General features: G+C 30.9%; 2 protein-coding genes across 3 annotated transcripts in view; both read right to left on the bottom strand.

Annotated features, from left to right (window-relative positions):
* Positions 1 to 763: 763 nt before the first annotated feature.
* LOC110995300 (4-coumarate--CoA ligase 1-like) lies at positions 764 to 7,409 on the bottom strand. The gene is made up of 9 exons (XM_022262386.2): positions 7,270 to 7,409; positions 6,171 to 6,378; positions 5,431 to 5,740; positions 4,536 to 4,695; positions 3,730 to 3,869; positions 3,214 to 3,343; positions 2,503 to 2,724; positions 1,833 to 2,003; positions 764 to 1,188 (listed from the first exon to the last, which is right to left on the bottom strand). The coding sequence occupies exons 1-9, from the start codon at positions 7,375 to 7,377 to the stop codon at positions 1,072 to 1,074; spliced, it is 1,566 nt and encodes a 521-aa protein (XP_022118078.2). The 5' UTR covers positions 7,378 to 7,409; the 3' UTR covers positions 764 to 1,071.
* Positions 7,410 to 13,210: 5,801 nt separating this feature from the next.
* The window catches only part of LOC110995281 (lachesin), a 29,233-nt gene continuing 23,706 nt past the window's right edge, over positions 13,211 to 18,737 (bottom strand). The window contains exons 8-11 of one of the 2 annotated variants that reach the window (XM_022262365.2): positions 16,834 to 16,983; positions 16,165 to 16,239; positions 15,500 to 15,577; positions 13,211 to 14,888 (exon numbers count right to left, since the gene is read on the bottom strand). In XM_022262365.2, coding sequence (XP_022118057.2) covers positions 14,800 to 14,888; positions 15,500 to 15,577; positions 16,165 to 16,239; positions 16,834 to 16,983 — 392 coding nt within the window. In that variant the 3' untranslated portion in view covers positions 13,211 to 14,799. Of the gene's footprint in view, positions 14,889 to 15,499; positions 15,578 to 16,164; positions 16,240 to 16,833; positions 16,999 to 18,737 lie in introns of both variants that reach the window. The other variant, XM_045632432.1, reaches the window with a different exon arrangement.

The following is an 18,737-nucleotide window of genomic DNA, read 5'->3' on the forward strand; positions in this document are numbered from 1 at the left end:
TTTCAAATGAGCGAGTATTTCCTCGATACTTGTAACGTGCTTGAAGTTTAGGCTTCAATAATCTCGATATTTTATGAGAGTGGTATAAGTGAGTAAAAAGAGATAATTTTTAAATGTATCAAGATTTTATTGGTTCAAATATAAACCAACGATTGGCAGAAGCTGTGTAACTAGTGGCTTCAGCAAGCTACTCTTATCCCAGAGATCGTAGGTTAGTACTGTGCACCAACGAACTTTCTGTCAAATTATGCTCAATTAATACTCGATCGTACGGTAAAGGAGAACATTGTGAAAACGCGATACACAGAACGTTGATCTAGCTGGCTTACTTAACTTTTGTAAAAAAAAAGAAATGATACGAAACAGATAAACTAAGCAAAGGCTCAGACCAAAGAAGTTGTAGCGCCATTGGTATTTTTAATTGGTCGATTTGAGTCGATACGTATTTGTGTTTTCTAACTTGAAATTTCTAAGGAGTACGAGTAAAACTCCTATTGGCATGCCATTGACTCTTGATAAGTAAATAACCATTGAATTATCTGTTTGCTTCCACTCGTTGAAAGGTTTTAATGTCAATATCTTTTTAATCATTCCTGTAATGGAAAGGGTTCATCGTACAGACGTATGCGTATAAAAATCTTTCAGATATAACTTCAATATATTTTTAACAATGAATTGAAAAATATTAAACTATATACTAAACATGACTTTGTTCGAATTGATTTAATATTTTTAGAAAATGTATAGAAATGAGAAATAAAAATGAGACGTTAATAACATGAAATTTATAACTTGGTATATATGTCACATTTTAATTAAACTATTATGTCGCGACGTCTAACAAAAGAACTGCCTGTTCTGTTTAGGAATACGACCTTATTTGGTTATAATATATACCATATTCATGCCTAAAAATAAAATAAAAACTTAAGTTTTTTAAATATAATTATTAAATAGGGGATCTGCCTTTTTGCTATGCCAGTTCTGTACATTACGTGTCGGAATTAATGATTTGATGGGAATCGAACCGAAACATTAAATATTCTTGTTTTGGTTACATCATTTAGTTTTTTAATTATTATTATTCAACAGTTTTCTTAGATCATTGCGTAGGATTTTTCCTCGAGGATTTCTTGGTAATTTTGAAATGAATATTACACCACCCGCCAATCGCATGAACGATGGAACCTGAAATGTTGGAAAATGCATAGAAAATTATAAAGATTAAGATTGCTGTGTAATAAAAATATGACTTCTTATATTTTTACTTTATTAAGACTTTAGTTTTTCATATATATTGAAATATAAATGAAAAACTAAAGTTTTAGTTTTTCATATAAATTGTCCTCTCCAGCGAGCAATGAATTACATAAGAGGGATAAGCACAGCTGTAATTAGACCTCTGCTTAAAACCAGAACCAGTTAATGTTTACAGAATAGGAATAAGAAAAATCACATATTTTAAACAAGATTTTCCGATTTGGAAGAGCTCTATTTTTATTAGTTTCGAGTATTTTTCTGTAAACTAATGTTCCAAAATATAATTTATTTATTTTGGAATATTAGTTTTGTTCCGTGTCTCTAACTAAAATCCTTGACCAATTATACTTAGGTTTTTTGTTTCCAGTAGGTTCTTAAATAGTTTAGATCATTTTTCAAGTTTCTCAACCATTTTTATGTCGCAATCCACGAAATGCGAAAAAGTTAAGTAAAACAGTCTTGCGAACCCATGTAAAGTAAACTGGACAAAGATTGTCGGATCCGCTATTATATAATAGGATTGATGATTATACAAATTAGATTGCAGCTTTAAATAAATATAATATGCTCACCTCAGCAGCAACGTAGTCAATTAATTCTTCAGCTGTAACTTTGGCATTTGGCTGACGAACAACGAAGGCTGTCGGAATGTCTCCGTATACCTCGTCATATTTTCCAACTACACCCGCTTCCAGGACCTCTGGATGTAATTGTAGAATAGTCTCTAGCTCCAATGGTGGCACCTAGAACATTCTTCTACTACTTTTCTGCATATATGTAGATAAATTGCTTATAATATAATTGAAGCAAAAGTATAAATATCTGTTTTAAAATGTAGGCTTAAATGACAGACCTTTATGTAATCTGACTTGTGTCGTGTGTTATTCGAAATTGTGGACAAAAACACATATATACAGGCAGTTACGTTATTTTCTCATTGCACTGTATTTTTTCGTCTTCTTATGTTACTTATTTATTTGAACAGAGATGAAACATAGTAATAAAATTATCCAGAAACAATATAACAGTTAAATATAACGGGCAATAGCTAGATTTTTTAGAATTAGCTGTAAAATTTTATTAGGTAGATGGGCTCAATTACCGCAACTAGACTAGAATTTGGTTCGTTTTGCGTAAATTTATTGTACTATAACAAAGCAATGGTGCTACAACCTAAACATCACCACAAGTTTCTGTACCTGTTTTCAGATCTAATTTAATATTTACAAAGAGAGTACCCACCTGATCACCCTGATAACACAATATTTCTTTGATCCTATCAACTATGAAGAAATAATTATCATTATCATAATATCCCCAATCACCAGTTTTAAGGAATCCATCTTTATCTAAATACGTAGACGGATCCACTCCAATATAACCATTCATGAGAACAGGGCCTTTGGCACGTATTTCACCTCTTTGATTCGGGCCTAGTGTTTTATCTGTTTTCGGGTCTGAAATCTAAAATGTATGATTATAATTATCAACAACCTTGAACAAATATTTTACGAAAGAGTTGGAATGTGTAGAGCATGCTACATGCATGCATTTGGCTCACTCAGAGTTTCTTAGTTTTATAATTGGCGATTTTTATAGTCGGAGTTACGTCCCGAGAATATAATACATTGCATTAATTCATTAATAGCAATTAACATTTGAATATTTCTATTATTGTACCCGAGTGATTAATATAGAGTAAAACTAAAATCTTCTTTTATATAAAGCATCACGATGACCTAGGTACCGTAGACTCTTCCTCCAATTTAGACTGAAACTTTGACTAGACGAAAAAAGTGATAATTAAATACATGTTTTATTTACAGCAGGTTTTATTTTAAATAATTAGTATGTAAATGTGACTGTTTTTAGAAAGAAATAGTACTTATATCTACCGTAGTACTCTGTTTTAAATATATTTTTTTTATTTTTTTTATATAAAAGGTTTTTTACCTTTAAAATAATACCTGGAGAACCCATTCCGACACTCCCAGGCTTTGGTCCCATATGTCCCCATGTTTCAGATGTGAGTTCACCACACTCAGTCATACCATAACCTTGAAAAATTTGTACGTTCTGAAATCTAACGAATAGTTTTAATTAGGCGAGTTTCATACTTTTTAACGACCTGTATTAAATAAGTCGCTTTTAAATAGTTTGACTTTTGATTTTAAGTAATAGTTATAGTTATCTATGGATTACTTTTTAATAAAAAATGTGACAGATTGAGGAATAATACGTGTAAGCCGATCGCAAAGCAATAATAATAATTTAGTCAATAAAACAAAGAGGGAAGCCTGCTATGGAATCCTTTGTCCGCTATTCTACCGTTAGACACCTATCAATAGTTTTGTAATAATAAAACAAAATACTATCCACTCTAACAATATATACCATGACAAACTATCTCGGATAAATAATGATTGTTTTCGACAATTATATAGTTAAAATGAAAATATATTGTAGTACCTTTGTTTAGCTTGTTCGATTGTTTTGTTATGAAGAGGTGCCGATCGATTATAAATGATTCTTAGGGAGTCCAAGTTGTAGTTATTAGTCACTTTACATAGACCAACAATTAGATATGGTACTAACATCGCCATACTAATCTGAGAAAGCAATGAAAGAATTAGTATCACATCTTCTTGGCAAGAACAGTGTTAATGGTATAGCATTGGACAATTTAACACAAGGAATATTTTTTTTATACGTAACTAACACTTGCACTCAACATTTAGCATGAGGAATTCGGGATTTAATTAATCCTTAACATCTGTAGCGCTAATCAATTATCTATGAACGTAAAAGTATGTAAAAAACATAAGCAATATGTGTGTATGTGTGAGTACAAATTAAAAAAATATTTTTATTAGCTGACGTACGTTGTCTTGTTGTTAGAAAATCAGGTTATCTACTTTACGGTTATGGATATTAATTAGGTTTGTGGAACTGTATTCATAAAAAGATGCTAAATATATTGCCAAGAAACCGTAGAAATAATTTAAACGCGAATACAGTTCAGTAAGTTAAGAGAAAGAAAACCTGGGCCTCAAAAGCCTCAGCTGTCAACAGCTCCATACTTAATTTTACGGATAATTAAAATTAATTTTAATTTTATTTGAAAATAAAACCTACCGTTTCTCGGACAATTTGAGAAATCACTAATATGTCATTAGTTGAAGACTTGATAAAAATAAAGAATTGTGTCGGTTTTTTTTAATTTTATCACAACATAGTTAAACAAAATATACCTACTAGTTTTAATAAAAACATACTTTATATTTATCAATGCATTCCACTATCCTTTGCGAAGTGATATCAGAGAGGTAAATGATTGTACTTCCAGCACTTATAAATTTGTACAAGGAAAATATATCATAGTTATGAAACCACTCTCCGCACGTGAAAATTGTCTTAGTAATGTCACGGTCCAGTCTGGAACAAAGAGATTTTTACTTTCGTCTTGATAGTAAGTAATATTGAATTAGTTCTAAAATTGCAAATAGGGTTTATTCAATCAGTGCTTTCACATAATCTGTGTCATGATGTTAGTAAACTTAGATGTAGATGTTAATAAACTTATAAATCTGTTACATTGTTTACAATTTGAATGAGTGACAAGTTCGATTTAGTTCATTTGAAAAAAAACTTTTACCGTACTTCTGTATGTAAAATACTTTTTGGATTTGACATTTCTAAAGATCATTTGGAGCTTAATATAAATCCTCAAATGTAAGCTTCCACTTAAACTATACAATTAGATAGTAGATTCGTCTTTGCTGCCTTACCTTACTTACTTGCATTGAATATGTTCGAAGAAAGACAAAAGTATTTGATGGTGAACCACATGCCCATTTAATGGAGATGGGCCGGGCACGTTATACAGATGACAGATGATATAAATCAGTAAGGGAATGGACTGGTCCAAAATGAAAAGGAAAAAAGGGCAGACGAATAGAACGATGGGCCAACGGGATCAAAGGGGTAGCTCAAAAAAAAATAAAATAGGATAGAAAAAGTTGTAGGCCTTTTCCCAGACCCGATCTTATGATAGTAGAAATTTTATTTATGTCTATTTTTGTAAAATATACGTCTACAAGATGTGGATAGATAATATAAAGACTTATTAAAGGTCATTCATATTCATTATCAAATATTTGAGACACTTACTTGTATGGTAAACTGTTTAATATACAGTTCATATGAGTTAACCGAACACCTTTCGGCAATCCAGTGGTTCCCGACGAATAAAGAATTAACGCAATATCCATTTGCCCGAGCACATCTCCCGGCTCAAAGCTATTTATATCAACGTCATTATTTATATAGGGCTTTATTGAATGCGCTGATGTTGGTTCATCGTCGAAAGTCATTAACGTCATTAATTCAGGTGATAATAATTCATTGTACAATCCCCAAAACGACTTGGAAAATATGAAATAGTTAGGATGAGCCACTGATATTTTGTGTTGTAGAGAAACTGGAATTCGTAATAAAGAAATAATACAAAATAACGGTTATATATTCGAGCGAGCATTCGTGCTTCCGCTTAGTATCATCGCAAAATTTTGATAAAAATTAAATGATTTATTTTCTGAACGTTTGAATAAATAATTTGATTTGCAGAGCTTGCTTTTCAGTTTAGAATATATATGTATGATGAAGGCGTATCATGTACCTAATCAATTATATTTATAAGCATGTTATTTTTTATATATTGTAACAGGCAGGAGACATCTTATCTGATGTTAAGTGATAATATTCTTGAAGAACATTTGACTTAGGGTTTTTGGTTCTTTTGTCCTATTAATTAATTGATATCATTAGTTAAACATTTGAACTACTTTTACAAGTTCATGTACCTTACACACACACCATAAAAAATTTTAGTGTAATGAAATTAAACATACATTTTCCACTATGCAAATCATACGCAGTATAGGTAGCTCCCGTTAATATTACAGCGAATATAGTGATTGTTAGGGCATTTCGTTTTTCCGAACCCACAGCAACAATATCTCCTCTTCCAATTCCCAGCTTCATCAGTTCACTAGCCAAATTGACTGCATGTTGCAACAGCTCTTTGTATGTTAATTTTTCTTCAGTATCCGCATTTACCTGTATTATAGTTGTAATTACTTTGTTTTAATAATTAAAACCGTTACTGGCATAGTTATTATATTTTAGGCTCCAACCATATTTCAGCAGTTGTCTTAATTTATTGAAAACATTTAGCCCATGCATCATAAATTCGATTTCCGCCGATCTAAAAGAGCCAGGTTGGGCATAGGTTATGACCTACTTGTCTAGTAAAGTTGTTTGAGATTAAGTGAAAAGATTTATTAATTCAGTGGCGCTACAACCTTTAATGAGAATTAATTTGATTTTAATAGTAGCTTCGAAATGTGGGATACCAAAAGCAGTCACAAAAAGAGTCGAGCACCATATAATAAAAGTTTCGAGGCTAGGCAGTAGGAATGAAAATAAATTTCTTATGGTCTTAAATATTTATATAATGCATATTTTACAAGAAACAGGGTTATAAACGAAATGAGATGGAAGCAAACAAGAAAAGAGAAAGCGTAAAGATAAAATTAACTAATTATAAGATGCAAAGGGGGAATTCGTATTTTGCTCGCACAGGTTCCATGTTCGAAATCGGTCGCACTGCCACCCAACGCGCCAGTGTCTTCACACATATCGGTAAAATCAATCGGAAGAAAAGAGGGTATTAATTGTTCTCCACACCGTGATTCGAATGACATTAACATCATATTATTACCATTTTATAAGTTGTACAAAAGTACCTAGCTATCTATATATTTATTTATCGTAAGTCGCGTCAATAGGGCAAACTCATATATATAATTATGGGGCGGCATGCAATAATTCTTGCTACCGCTTAATATATCCTTAAATTAATTATGCTTACACAATAAGTATTAATATAGCTACGCCTATCTACACATATGACCAACGAATATTTAAGTAAATACTTTTGTTACATACCACAGCAATCGTGTGCCCTCGCTTAAGCAACTGTTTCATTAGGTATTTTCCAAAATGAAGGTGAGCGGGAATTTCAACATTTTTATCGCCATAAATATATAAACTCATTATTGTATATTAATTTAAAACCAAACCGACTTGCACGAAAGACGATTTTTAATTAAATAATTTCTTAACAGCACGACCTTATTTATAGTATTAATAATGGATGTTTTTTTGTTCTAATTTTAAATAACTGTATATTTGTATTGATAGGTTGTTAATATTATTATTTACAATACCCATAAGTGTAGATCTACCCTGAGAGCGTAAGTTCGGACAAGTGTGTATTTCGGCTATAGACACAAAAATGTATGACTTTTTCACGACCATGTGCTAGTTACAACTTACGTATAAGAATACTTATAATTTAAAAAGTCTAATGTATTACAAAGTCAAATATATGCATTACTATGGTATGCATTCTTCGCACATCTAACTACAAGTTTATTACTTAACGTTTAATCCATAATCCTAAATTGCTAACGAAAAATAGTGTGTATTTCTAAAAAGGAAATACTATTATGTATCGGTAATAAATTTTATCGCTACTATAAAACATGTTTTTAATTAACGTAACAATAACTACGTCAGTGATAAAAGGAATTAAACACATTAAGTAGGTTAATTTGTATTTTGTGATAGTTTTAGTATGTTGCAAACAAATTAATTTAATTTTTATTTTATAAGATTAATTAATAAGCGACTGCTTCATTGTTTGTGTGAAAAATACATTTCACCAGCTTTCTTCGTTTTTGGAAGAAAAGATGTATGGAAAATAGAAAGACTACTCGCAATAGACCTTTAGTCAAAGTTAAAGTAAAGATAAGACTATTCGTTTAAGAGACGAAGAAGTCATTAAATACCAAAACGTTTTAACCAAAACTGTTTATAAGAACTAGCAGAAAACTGTTTTAAAATGATTGAATAAATAAGTTATAATATATCGTGGTTTAAATTAATTCTCAGCAAGGTTTGTTTGTAATGATGTTAAGATCTAGTGATCCCCAATTATCATGTAGTTTACGTGTAATTATATGTAAATATGTTAATTCTCTTACCAATAATTGGCAATAACGGTTAGCTAATGACCACGTTATGGAGTAAGGAGTATTGATTTGATCAGGGCAATAAAGGGCACTGCACTGAGATTGGTATTCGTTACATATTAATGGAATGGCGGTCGGTGTTACATGCTACATTTGAAACTACTCTATAGTCTGTGATAGGTATAGTATTTTTGTCTTGTCTATTGACAACGTACTTTATATAAGTGTATATCTATGTTTTTTCTATGTTAAATCAACTTATACACAAAATTTTGCTATTTTATGAATTGATAAGTTGAAACAAAATACATCCGCTTTCGTGTGCACTAGACATATAAAAATTACAATCGTGCTAAATGAACAAAAAATAACATATTTTACACTATTTAATGTTTATGATGAGATCTCTATGTCTAAAACTAGCGCTGGTAACACAATTAATCACCGACGAAACCACGTCGCGATTCGTTTGATCGTGATTGGTCAGTTAGAAAACCGGATCGTGACATCGTTTTGTCTGTTTTAGATGTTTTTCTTGATTCGGATTTTTCAAATTTTCGACTCAATTCGCTGTAGTCGTTTCGATTCGATCTTCGGTTGTGCACCAATTGATATTCTGCCTATGAACGCATTTAACACTTGCTCGCCGGTGAAGAAAAACCTATTAGAAAAAACAATAGAAATCCGAGGCTCAGACCTTAAAGGTAGTAGTGTCACTGTTTTTTTATGGTAAATCCCATAATATATTACTTAATTCTGTGGTGCCGAATATTCCCTCGACGATTCCTAGGCAATTTGGTAATTAATTTCACGCAACCTGAAACTTGCATGAACGTTGTCACATGAAAAAATTTAACCATTAGTCATTAAATATATTTTTTCTCTGAAACCGGACATGTTATACTAATAAAAAACACCATGTCAAAGATGAATAACAAATAAAAATTCTCTTATTATTTAGTTATTCATTAATTTTGATATAGGATACTTATTATTATTTTAACATATGATTACTCCCTTTGGGCTCTCGGGCCATGGGATTCAAGTTCACAGGCACTATTTGGTAGTGATACCGTTGACCCTAGACCCTAGTGCTATCACTCATTGAATAAGAAAATACAGTGAGGAAAATCTTTATTAAAAGTAAACTGCGACAGTAACCAAACTATTTCAATTTGTTTTAATTTTCTAATTATCCATGTATTATAATATTAAAGCGCAAGGAATATTGTAAATATTAAACAAAGTATCAATCAGCATGATGGTGGGAAGTCTTCCACGGTCAGCTTTACAAGATGTTCTCTTTTACGAACTAGTAAGCTGTGGATTCCAAAGTTCTGCGAGATACGACACCAATTGTTTTAAGCAGATCGGCGCCGACTAAATTAGGGCACGGCTGCAGTGACTACTCTTTTTGGGCATATTGAATAAAAAGGATACTGTATCTTTAAAATTAATTGTGTCTCAAAAAATTTTTGAAAATTATTAGGTAATTATCTTAGGCTATATATCATCGTAGGCATTAAGTAAGATTCTTATGTTTTTCATAGGTGAGAAAATTTCATCAGTATTTATGTAAATTCCTAAATAATTTGTGTAAAAATAATAATGAAACCGAACACCTCCTCAATATGTGTGAATTGTAAATATCACGTAGGTACCTTGTGATTATCGTTCACACACCTTTTATATTTACGAATTCTAATGAAGTTACGTACACATATAGTAATTTGCTTTTTTTAGTAAAAGTAAGATGTTTAAATAAATTATAGCATTTTATTCTACTTCATTTTCATTTCTTTTCACCATTATTCGACAGTGTAAATAAATGTCGAGTAAAGTGAAAAACGTTCGGAATAAATCGCAGTATTTTAAATATTTTAATACATTATTCATTTTAATAATAATTAGCAATATTATAACTAAACCATAATACACTTAAATAAAAACGTAAATCTTAGATAAAAATAGAATGTACTTTTAGAATGACGTCAGAAGAAGCCACACGACGGGGTCCGATTTATTTCCTTTTGTGGCCAAAATCTCGGACCATACGAAACATTTTCTATTTTTGGGAGTCTATCGCAGAACTTTCATTGTAAGTATAATTATGTAAGAGGTTGAATATATTTTTAAAACCCCAGTCATCACTTTTCTGCAGTGGCGTATTAACTAAATCTATCTATCTTAATCTTAATATATATATTTCTTGTGTGCGTGTGTATGTGACTGAACTCCTCCTAAACGACTGGACCGATTTAGACGAAATTTTTTGTGTGTGTTCAAGGGGATCTGGGAATGGTTTAGATTCACAATTTTGTCCGCTGGACAATGTTTTTTAATTAATTTTCAATTTATTAGTTGTTGTTGATTTTGGAATGTTTTACATTGGATCCGACAGACGGCGCTACCATCGCAGTGTCAAATTTTAAATAATATTCGAATTTTAATTTTAGTCTGTCCCGAAATTTAAAAAAAGTTTTGTTATCATTGTGTTATATCGTGTGTGACCATGTGCTGGATCGTTAGATATTGTCATAACATTTGAATAATAATTTTCATCAAAATGGCTTATTAAAAATTGAAATTTTGAAATTAAAGACGTGTAGACAGGACAACGTCTGTCGGATCCGCTAGTATATATATATTTCTTGTGTGCGTGTGTATGTGACTGAACTCCTAAACGACTGGACCAATTTTGATGAAATTTTTTGTGTGTGTTCGTGGAGATTCGAGAATGGTTTAGATTCACAATTTTGTCCGCTGGACAATGTTTTTTTTAATTAATTAGTAGTTGTTGATTTTGGAATGTTTTACATTGGATCCGACAGACGGCGCTACCATCGCACTGTCAAATTTTAAATAATATTCGATGCGAAATTTTTCCTAGATGGTTTATGGCTTAAATATATAATTCTAACGTTCCTTCATTTTTTTATTGATGTTTTACTTTTATGAACATTTATCCCGCTAATTGCAAGCGTTTTCTCTTGATTCTTTTGTTTTCATGGATTTCAACGTAGTTTACTAAACGGATAATGTTCTTTTACATTCAGTTAAGAATCCACTTACAAACTTTCACGCATCCACTCACCAACTCCCACGCACCCCTGCACACCCACTCTCATTTTTTGATAAAAATAAAATGCTGTATCTATGATCGAGTATCACTTGAGAACGGCCGGACCAATTTGGTTATTTTTTTTTATTGTCTTCAGAATTGTCAGGAGAATGTTTATATGTAAGAAAATTTTAAAAAAGTCTGCTAAAACGTTAAAAATTTCGATGATAATCGAAGTATTCCAATTTCTATAGTTACTCATCACGAAATCTGAAATCATCACAAATAGGATTTTACGAAATTCTATTTCCAATAGGGATTGCGGGGGTGGGTGTGAGAATGTTAAATTTATGTTTCCAAACTGTAACTTCTACAGACTCCAAATGATTATTTTTTTACTATTTAAATAGAAAAGGTTAAAGTCAATTGTTTTTTTTTTAAATTAATTAATTTCATTTGTTTTTATATAACCTAATTAATTTTATGATAAAACGTCAGTTCATAAGCGGTTGAGAAATGAAATAAAAATGTCAGACAGAGAAATTATTGAAAGTTTATGTTTGTGTGCTGACTATGTGTTTGGTTCTAAAAACTGGTCTCATGAGATAAATCTTATATATAAAATTCTCGTGTCGCGGTGTTTGTGGTTAAACTCCTCCGAAACGGCTTTCCCGATTCTCATGAAATTTTGTGTGCATATTGGGTAGGTCTGAAAATCGGACAAAAAAATGTTTCTTACAAATAATATACATGGCAAAACAACGTTTGCCGGGTCAGCTAGTACTTTTACATAAAGATACCTTAAAAATAGTTAAGTTGCATAATCCTCGCACTGATAGTTTTATTTATATGATTTTTTTGGTTAGCCTACCTTTTTAGTGACTACAAACATATGGAGCTTTTTCTACGCTACCCCTTAGAGAGTAATCTGTTTTTCGAATTAAAAACATCCGTACTAATAAAAACAAAAATTTTCCAATATTCTATAGAAACCTTTATCAGCTTATAATTAATGAATATTAAAATATTACTCGAATTAATGTAGCTGTCCTCGAGTTTCGTGCTTAGCAACATATTTAGCGATACTAAATGTAGATAAAACCAACCTAATTTGGTATTCACTGGTATTTTTTATCGAGCCGTATTCTTCGACTTACACGATTAATCAAATAACTCTCTAACAACGACTATGAATAAATATTATAGCTAAGCTAACTTTGCTGTTTTAAACTGTTGACTTAAATCTATCAAGTCTCTTAATTATCACTTGAAAAAAAATCCAATTCTTAAAAAGGCAGACAACGCATTTGCTAGCTTTGGGGCAATATAAACTTAACATAACGTGAGCCTCCTGCCTCTATTACATAAGAAATAGTGGTATTGAAAGGCAGAAGGCTGCACCTTCGAAATCTGAAACAATTTTTTAGCTGAGAGTTAACAACCCGCTTTACATTATATTCATTAAGTAACCAATGTATTATGTATTTAGTATTAGTATGTGAAGTATTTTCCTTTGAATAAGTTAGCAAAAGTAGTTGAAAGCGCTCTATTTCCGACACCACCGCAAAAATAACTGTTATTGCTAGCTCCATCACTGGCGAAATTAATAGTATGTTGGAGCAACCTTTTATGTAGATGACGCAAAGGTTTCTCAGAAACGTAGGCAAAGCCAAATAAATCATAAGTTAGGTAGGTTAGTGTTTTTACACTTTTTTATTTTCAAATATCGAATGTCAGGATTTGAAGAGCGATGACAGTTGACAAATAAATAACAACAACTTATAAAGCATGATTTTATTGAAACGTCACTTCATGGTTTGGCTTTTACTTTTAACAGCTGTTAGATAAAATAGTCTATAAGTACAATATTTCAGTTACATTTGGGTAAGATCTACTTAAAACAATATATAAATAAAAACAATGTGTATCCTATAAAATAAAGCAATTTATTTCCTAAACAACATTAACGATCTAAATTCTAGAATAGGCAGTTTATATTTGGAATTGTGCGTTTACTACAAAAACAGTGAACCAAGCATGAGTTTTATTCGAAAAACGATTCTGTAGATTGTATATTACTCATGTGTCACTTATTACAAATAAAAAAATAACTACCAAGTATTTGTTCCACATTCAAAATGTGAATCAAATTTCATTTGTAATCTTGTTTTAAAATCTGTAAATTACAGAGCGCAATACTATATTTTAACTAAAGACTCGTTTTATTAGTCTAAGATTCTACAAGGCTTATCCAAAATTTACAAAATCGATGTAGAAAATTCGACCTAAATCTAATTTATACATAAGACGTTACATCTACTATAAAACAAAGCCAAAATTTCCAGTTTAGACTAAATGAATTTAATTGTCTAGTCAGTTGTTTCGTTTGTTCGTTGACAACCTATCTGGCTTCATTGACACAATATAGTCATTTGTGATCGTAATATCTGAAGCGTTGAATGAAGTGGCCTTTGAGAAATACGACAACTGTTCAAAGTAAGACTGTATTCCTTCAAAGGCCGGCAAACCTGGGTGTGTCTTGATGCCCATGGACTGCGATGACTGCCCTTTTTGGGCGTCCCAGTCCAGGTTTTAATCCTATAGGATTTACTATGAGGCAATATTTTACGCTGGCTTTTATTTTTTGTAAGCGCAGTTATTGAAAAATCCAAACATTTCAATAAGCTGCATTTATAGCATCTATTAGCAATGTTTATTAATAATAAATAAAGTGTATTATGTTTGCGTTAACTAAATCATGAATAACCTCAAAGCAATTTATAAACAGCATTAACGAAAGCGTTCTTATTCGGGCTCATTCCTTCAAATTCGCAGAGTTATTTTATATTAAGTCGGTATTCTTTGGCAAAGAAAACGTCAATCACATTGAAACATCTAGTCATTCATTTAGTCTAAACCTACAAATGCCAGGTTCGTACAAACTCGGTCGCAGACTTCAATAATGTTATTGTCTGTTCAGCATGACATAAAGGAACTCGTATTGATACAGAACATGTTTTAATGAAATACAGTTTTAACTGTTAAAGGTTTTTCTTAAATAAATATAACTCTGTTAAGAATAGTTATACTTGATTTACAGTTTTTTGTTCATTTATAGTTTTAAGGTTCATAAGATAGGTGTTATCAGCAGGGTTACTCTGTGAAACCGATATTGATTTCACAGACCAATAGCACAGCAAGCTTAATCTTATATAATAAAGAACGTGTGTCGTATGCAATATGATAAAATATAAGAATTCGGAATACCAGAATAACTATTGAATTTACAGAGTAAGCCTGCGCATGATTAACAAAATATCTGTATTTCATTAAAACGTCTGATACTTGCGAAAATTATCACGAAATTAAACAAATTTTACATCAGGATACTAAAAATATGTGATATAAACAATATACTAGTATTAAATTAATATTCAAATTGTGTGTCAGAGCCGAGTTTTCGTAGAAATCTGGAACAAAATATTGTTGGATAATAAATCGTTGTATTTTTATTAACTTAACATAAAATACGAACAATTGATGTATCCGTTATTTATAAATTATATTTTATTTTTTATTGGAATACAAGTTATATATAATAGTTACAATTTAATATTAAAACGCTCATGGGAAAAATATATAAGAAATTAAACTCAATATATCCATAATAATTGTTATTGTCTTTGGTGGAGAGATTCTTGAGCCATGAGGTTCAAGTTCACAGGCGCTGCTTAAAGATTTAAGATGGCGCCTGTAAGACAGTATCAGACCACAGACCTGAAGCTTTCCGTGCTCAACAAATAAGTATCGCAATACAGCGAGGTTCACTGCTACATGAACAAACATTTTTTAATTTATTTTAGTTTTCTTTTTATCAATATTTAATTATTATTAATTTTAAAATTTATAGGTAAACAATATTCCTAATATATATTTATGTGTTATACAAATCGTTCTATGATATGGTATTTTACTAGTCTAGTTTGGTCATGGTGAAACAGTTTTTCATTTTTTATTCAAATATAAGAAAGTGAGTGAAAGCTATATTTTGTATAAGTATATTAACTTGTATATTACATACCAAAATCCCGTATTTGTCCATCAAACACCTCACCTTGGAATGTGGAGCTGATGGCTTCATTTGTTTGAATAAGTTGCCCTGTAGATTTACACTATTGTTATGTTTGCAATACCTCAAAGCTACCAAACAAATAATAATATTAAACGATAAAAGCCAAGAGGCTGATTGCAGATAGATAAAAAAAAGTCAGTCGAAGGAGAAGAGCTTTATCTCTCTCTCTCTCTATTTATTTTTGTTTTTACCCAAAACTAAGCACCATCTTCGAGACTGAGGTGAGGCTTAACAATTTGGTTTGGAAAACCACATACGTTTTTAAATTTTATTAAAATTAAAAACTGATGAGTTTTTTTCATTGTAATATTTAAGTGTTATTTTATTAAAATTAAGTAGGCTTGGCCACGATTTTGACGTTACTAAGAGCAGAAAGTATTATCAAGCTTAAAGCATTTGTTCAATGAATTTCGATTTCAATATTGAGTTTTCGTCATGTAATTAAAATGTGCCGACACCGAAAATGACTTTGAATTTTATTCATAAGTGTGCAAGCCAGCTTCATTAATTATTGCATGATATTCACTTTATGTATCGTAGGATCTATTAAGTTTGAAATTCAAATTGATTTTTTTATAACTGGAATCCGCGTCTGTTTGACAAAGCACACATACCTTTTTTCCTTATTGTTTGGTTGTCTAGTACCGGTTTCTGAGTGGTCGTAAAGGCGGACGGCGGGGCCGGTATTTCTGCAACAAATAAGAATTTATCTGTCGTAACTCAATATATTTTCAATTATATTTGAGCGTTGAGTTCTTGTATAAAATATTTAAACCTATGTAGATACAGATATGTTTCTATTCATTTGGACGCACAGTAATAATAGTTTTGTTGAAATCAATACTTTTGTTTGAAATAGTATAATAGCTCACGAACTAACATAATACATATATATTATTCTATTTTAGGGTGTTGGAGTATTAAATGATTAATATATAAATAATAGTTCTTTGCAAACCAACGGTAGTGAACACATATTCGAAGATCAAATAGTATTTATTTGTGTTTAATTTGTAAAAGGTAATAATTTGTTAAACTGTGATTTAAATTGGGATAATGCAGATATACAAGGTGATAAATTATTGCATTGGTAAGGTAAGATTACTGCTGTAATTATAATGAATTGCTGCATTGTTTATAAACTATTATATCACACCGGTAAGTTCATTTGCTTAGGCGTATTAGTATCAAATTATATAATATGAAATTTCGTTTCAGGTTTATATGCATCATTGCCTGGAAAAATAAAGCAATAATAAAGAAAAACACCAAGCAAGGCTTACCGTCAAGTTTAATAATGCCGTCAGTTTCCCCGAGCGAGTTCTTGGCGATGCACTTGTAGAAACCGAAATCTTCTTTCGTAATATTCCGTATCTTGAGCATCATGAACTTGTTGTAGCCGCTGTCGACTGGAATCGCTTCGTATTTCCCACCTACAATTTCCATTTCTACTTCAATTATAAAATCTGAGTACAATTTTGTTGGAATAAATTTCCTGCTTATTGTTCGTTTATGTATACATATATAAAAAACAAAGTAGGGGTTTTAAAACACTTATAACTTAAGAACTGTACCGATTTCCATGGTTTTTATGAAGTCTTTGTCCCAAAAATCAGGATAAAAACAGAATTTGACGAAAAAATCTAAGAAAATTTCAATTTAAAATATTTATAGGTTTTGTAAGCGTCTGAACAATATTCGGTTAGTGGTGTAAAAATGTAAAATAATGTCAGTAATGAAAAAGGATTGATATATTGGTAGTCAAATATTTATACGTGTGTACTTATTGCTTTTTGTGTTAATTTATTTAAAGTCATTACTTATTTATATGTAAACTTAGCTCGCTGCTATTTACTTTTAGATACGATCTGAATAACCTAAAAGTCCGTCTAATTATTAGGTGTAAATTGTACCTATTTTAGTAATACTTTAACACAAGTTAACAAACATTTACGTGATACAACAAACTATGAATGTGGATTTTAAACCTAATTTTTATGTACTAAATATAAAAAGGATACAACGAATACAGTTATTTTTACGAGTCCATTTTTGGATGAGTTTAATCCATAAAGTTTCCCAAATAACATTAAATTAGTTTGACGTATTTCACAACAAACTTCGTTTGGCAAAAATAGTGAATTGCGAAATACAGTTTTCCCTTCAGGCAATGACATGGCTACAAAGTAAAAAGTTATACGTTGGATAGCCAGAGCTTTTCCTCAACAAATGCTTTGTGTAAAGAAATATCCTCTACGCGAACGTTATAATCTACATACAAATTGTACTTTTGATCGTTCAACTACATTAGAAAAAATATTAGTAATTATATATATTAGTTATAAGTATTATAATTAATATATCTAATATTAGAACGTCAAGGTTTTTTTAGTGTAAATGTCAATGTTTTGTGTAAATGTCAATTTTATTAGTATAAATGTCTCCTCAACATCGGATTTAGGTTGGTAAGCCCAGACTGATAACCATGAAAAATATGAAACAAATGCATTTGTCTACCCCATGTCACGGCACTTATTTAATAATTGCATTCTTTTCAAATTTATGTCAACGTTAAAAGTTGCTGCGGATTCTATGGATTATATTTGATTATGATCATTATTCATTCAGTAATATTTGTTCACATGTATTACAGACTTACCTTCTTGGTCATTAAACATCAGTCATAAAAACATTTTTTACTTTAATAGACAATGGAAGTCAACAGTGTACGAAAAATTGATCGCGCAGAAATCGAATTGCTTACGAGCAAAATATTCAGTGCTATTTGGTACAAACGTATTTAATTCACGCATGACTGCACACAATGTATTAGAAGTGCTTTTTCCTTTACAAGGAAACTATTTTCATTATCGGATAATAAATCATTGATAGAATCGTACAATGTTACATTTTGAAAGCACGTTATTTAGTACAATATGATGTATGGTTTCTATCTATTCACAAAGTTAATTATGATTTAATATTTTATGTAATTTTCTTTGTAATATTGTGAATTAAAGTGATGAAAGACATATATTATGTAGCTTTTAAGAACGTCTATTTTTATGTATGTACGCGCATTATTCTGATATTTAAGGCCTTCTCCCATCGGACGTCTTAGACATAGCGGTTCTACGCAGCGTAGCACTTCAGCCGCGAAGGCGCGTAGAGGTGCTACATGATCTAC

The sequence above is a fragment of the Pieris rapae genome, chromosome 19 (genome assembly GCF_905147795.1).
Source record: "Pieris rapae chromosome 19, ilPieRapa1.1, whole genome shotgun sequence".
NCBI lineage: Eukaryota > Metazoa > Arthropoda > Insecta > Lepidoptera > Pieridae > Pieris > Pieris rapae.

Bases quoted from the DNA above. Each gene is read 5' to 3' on its own strand.
- LOC110995300 (XM_022262386.2), bottom strand. From the start codon at position 7,377: ATGAGTTTATATATTTATGGCGATAAAAATGTTGAAATTCCCGCTCAC. The intron at 5,741-6,170 runs GTATGTTTAATT...TACGAATTCCAG, and splicing joins TGATTTGCATAGTGGAAAAT to TTTCTCTACAACACAAAATA. The intron at 3,344-3,729 runs GTACTACAATAT...ACTATTCGTTAG, and splicing joins ATCGAACAAGCTAAACAAAG to ATTTCAGAACGTACAAATTT.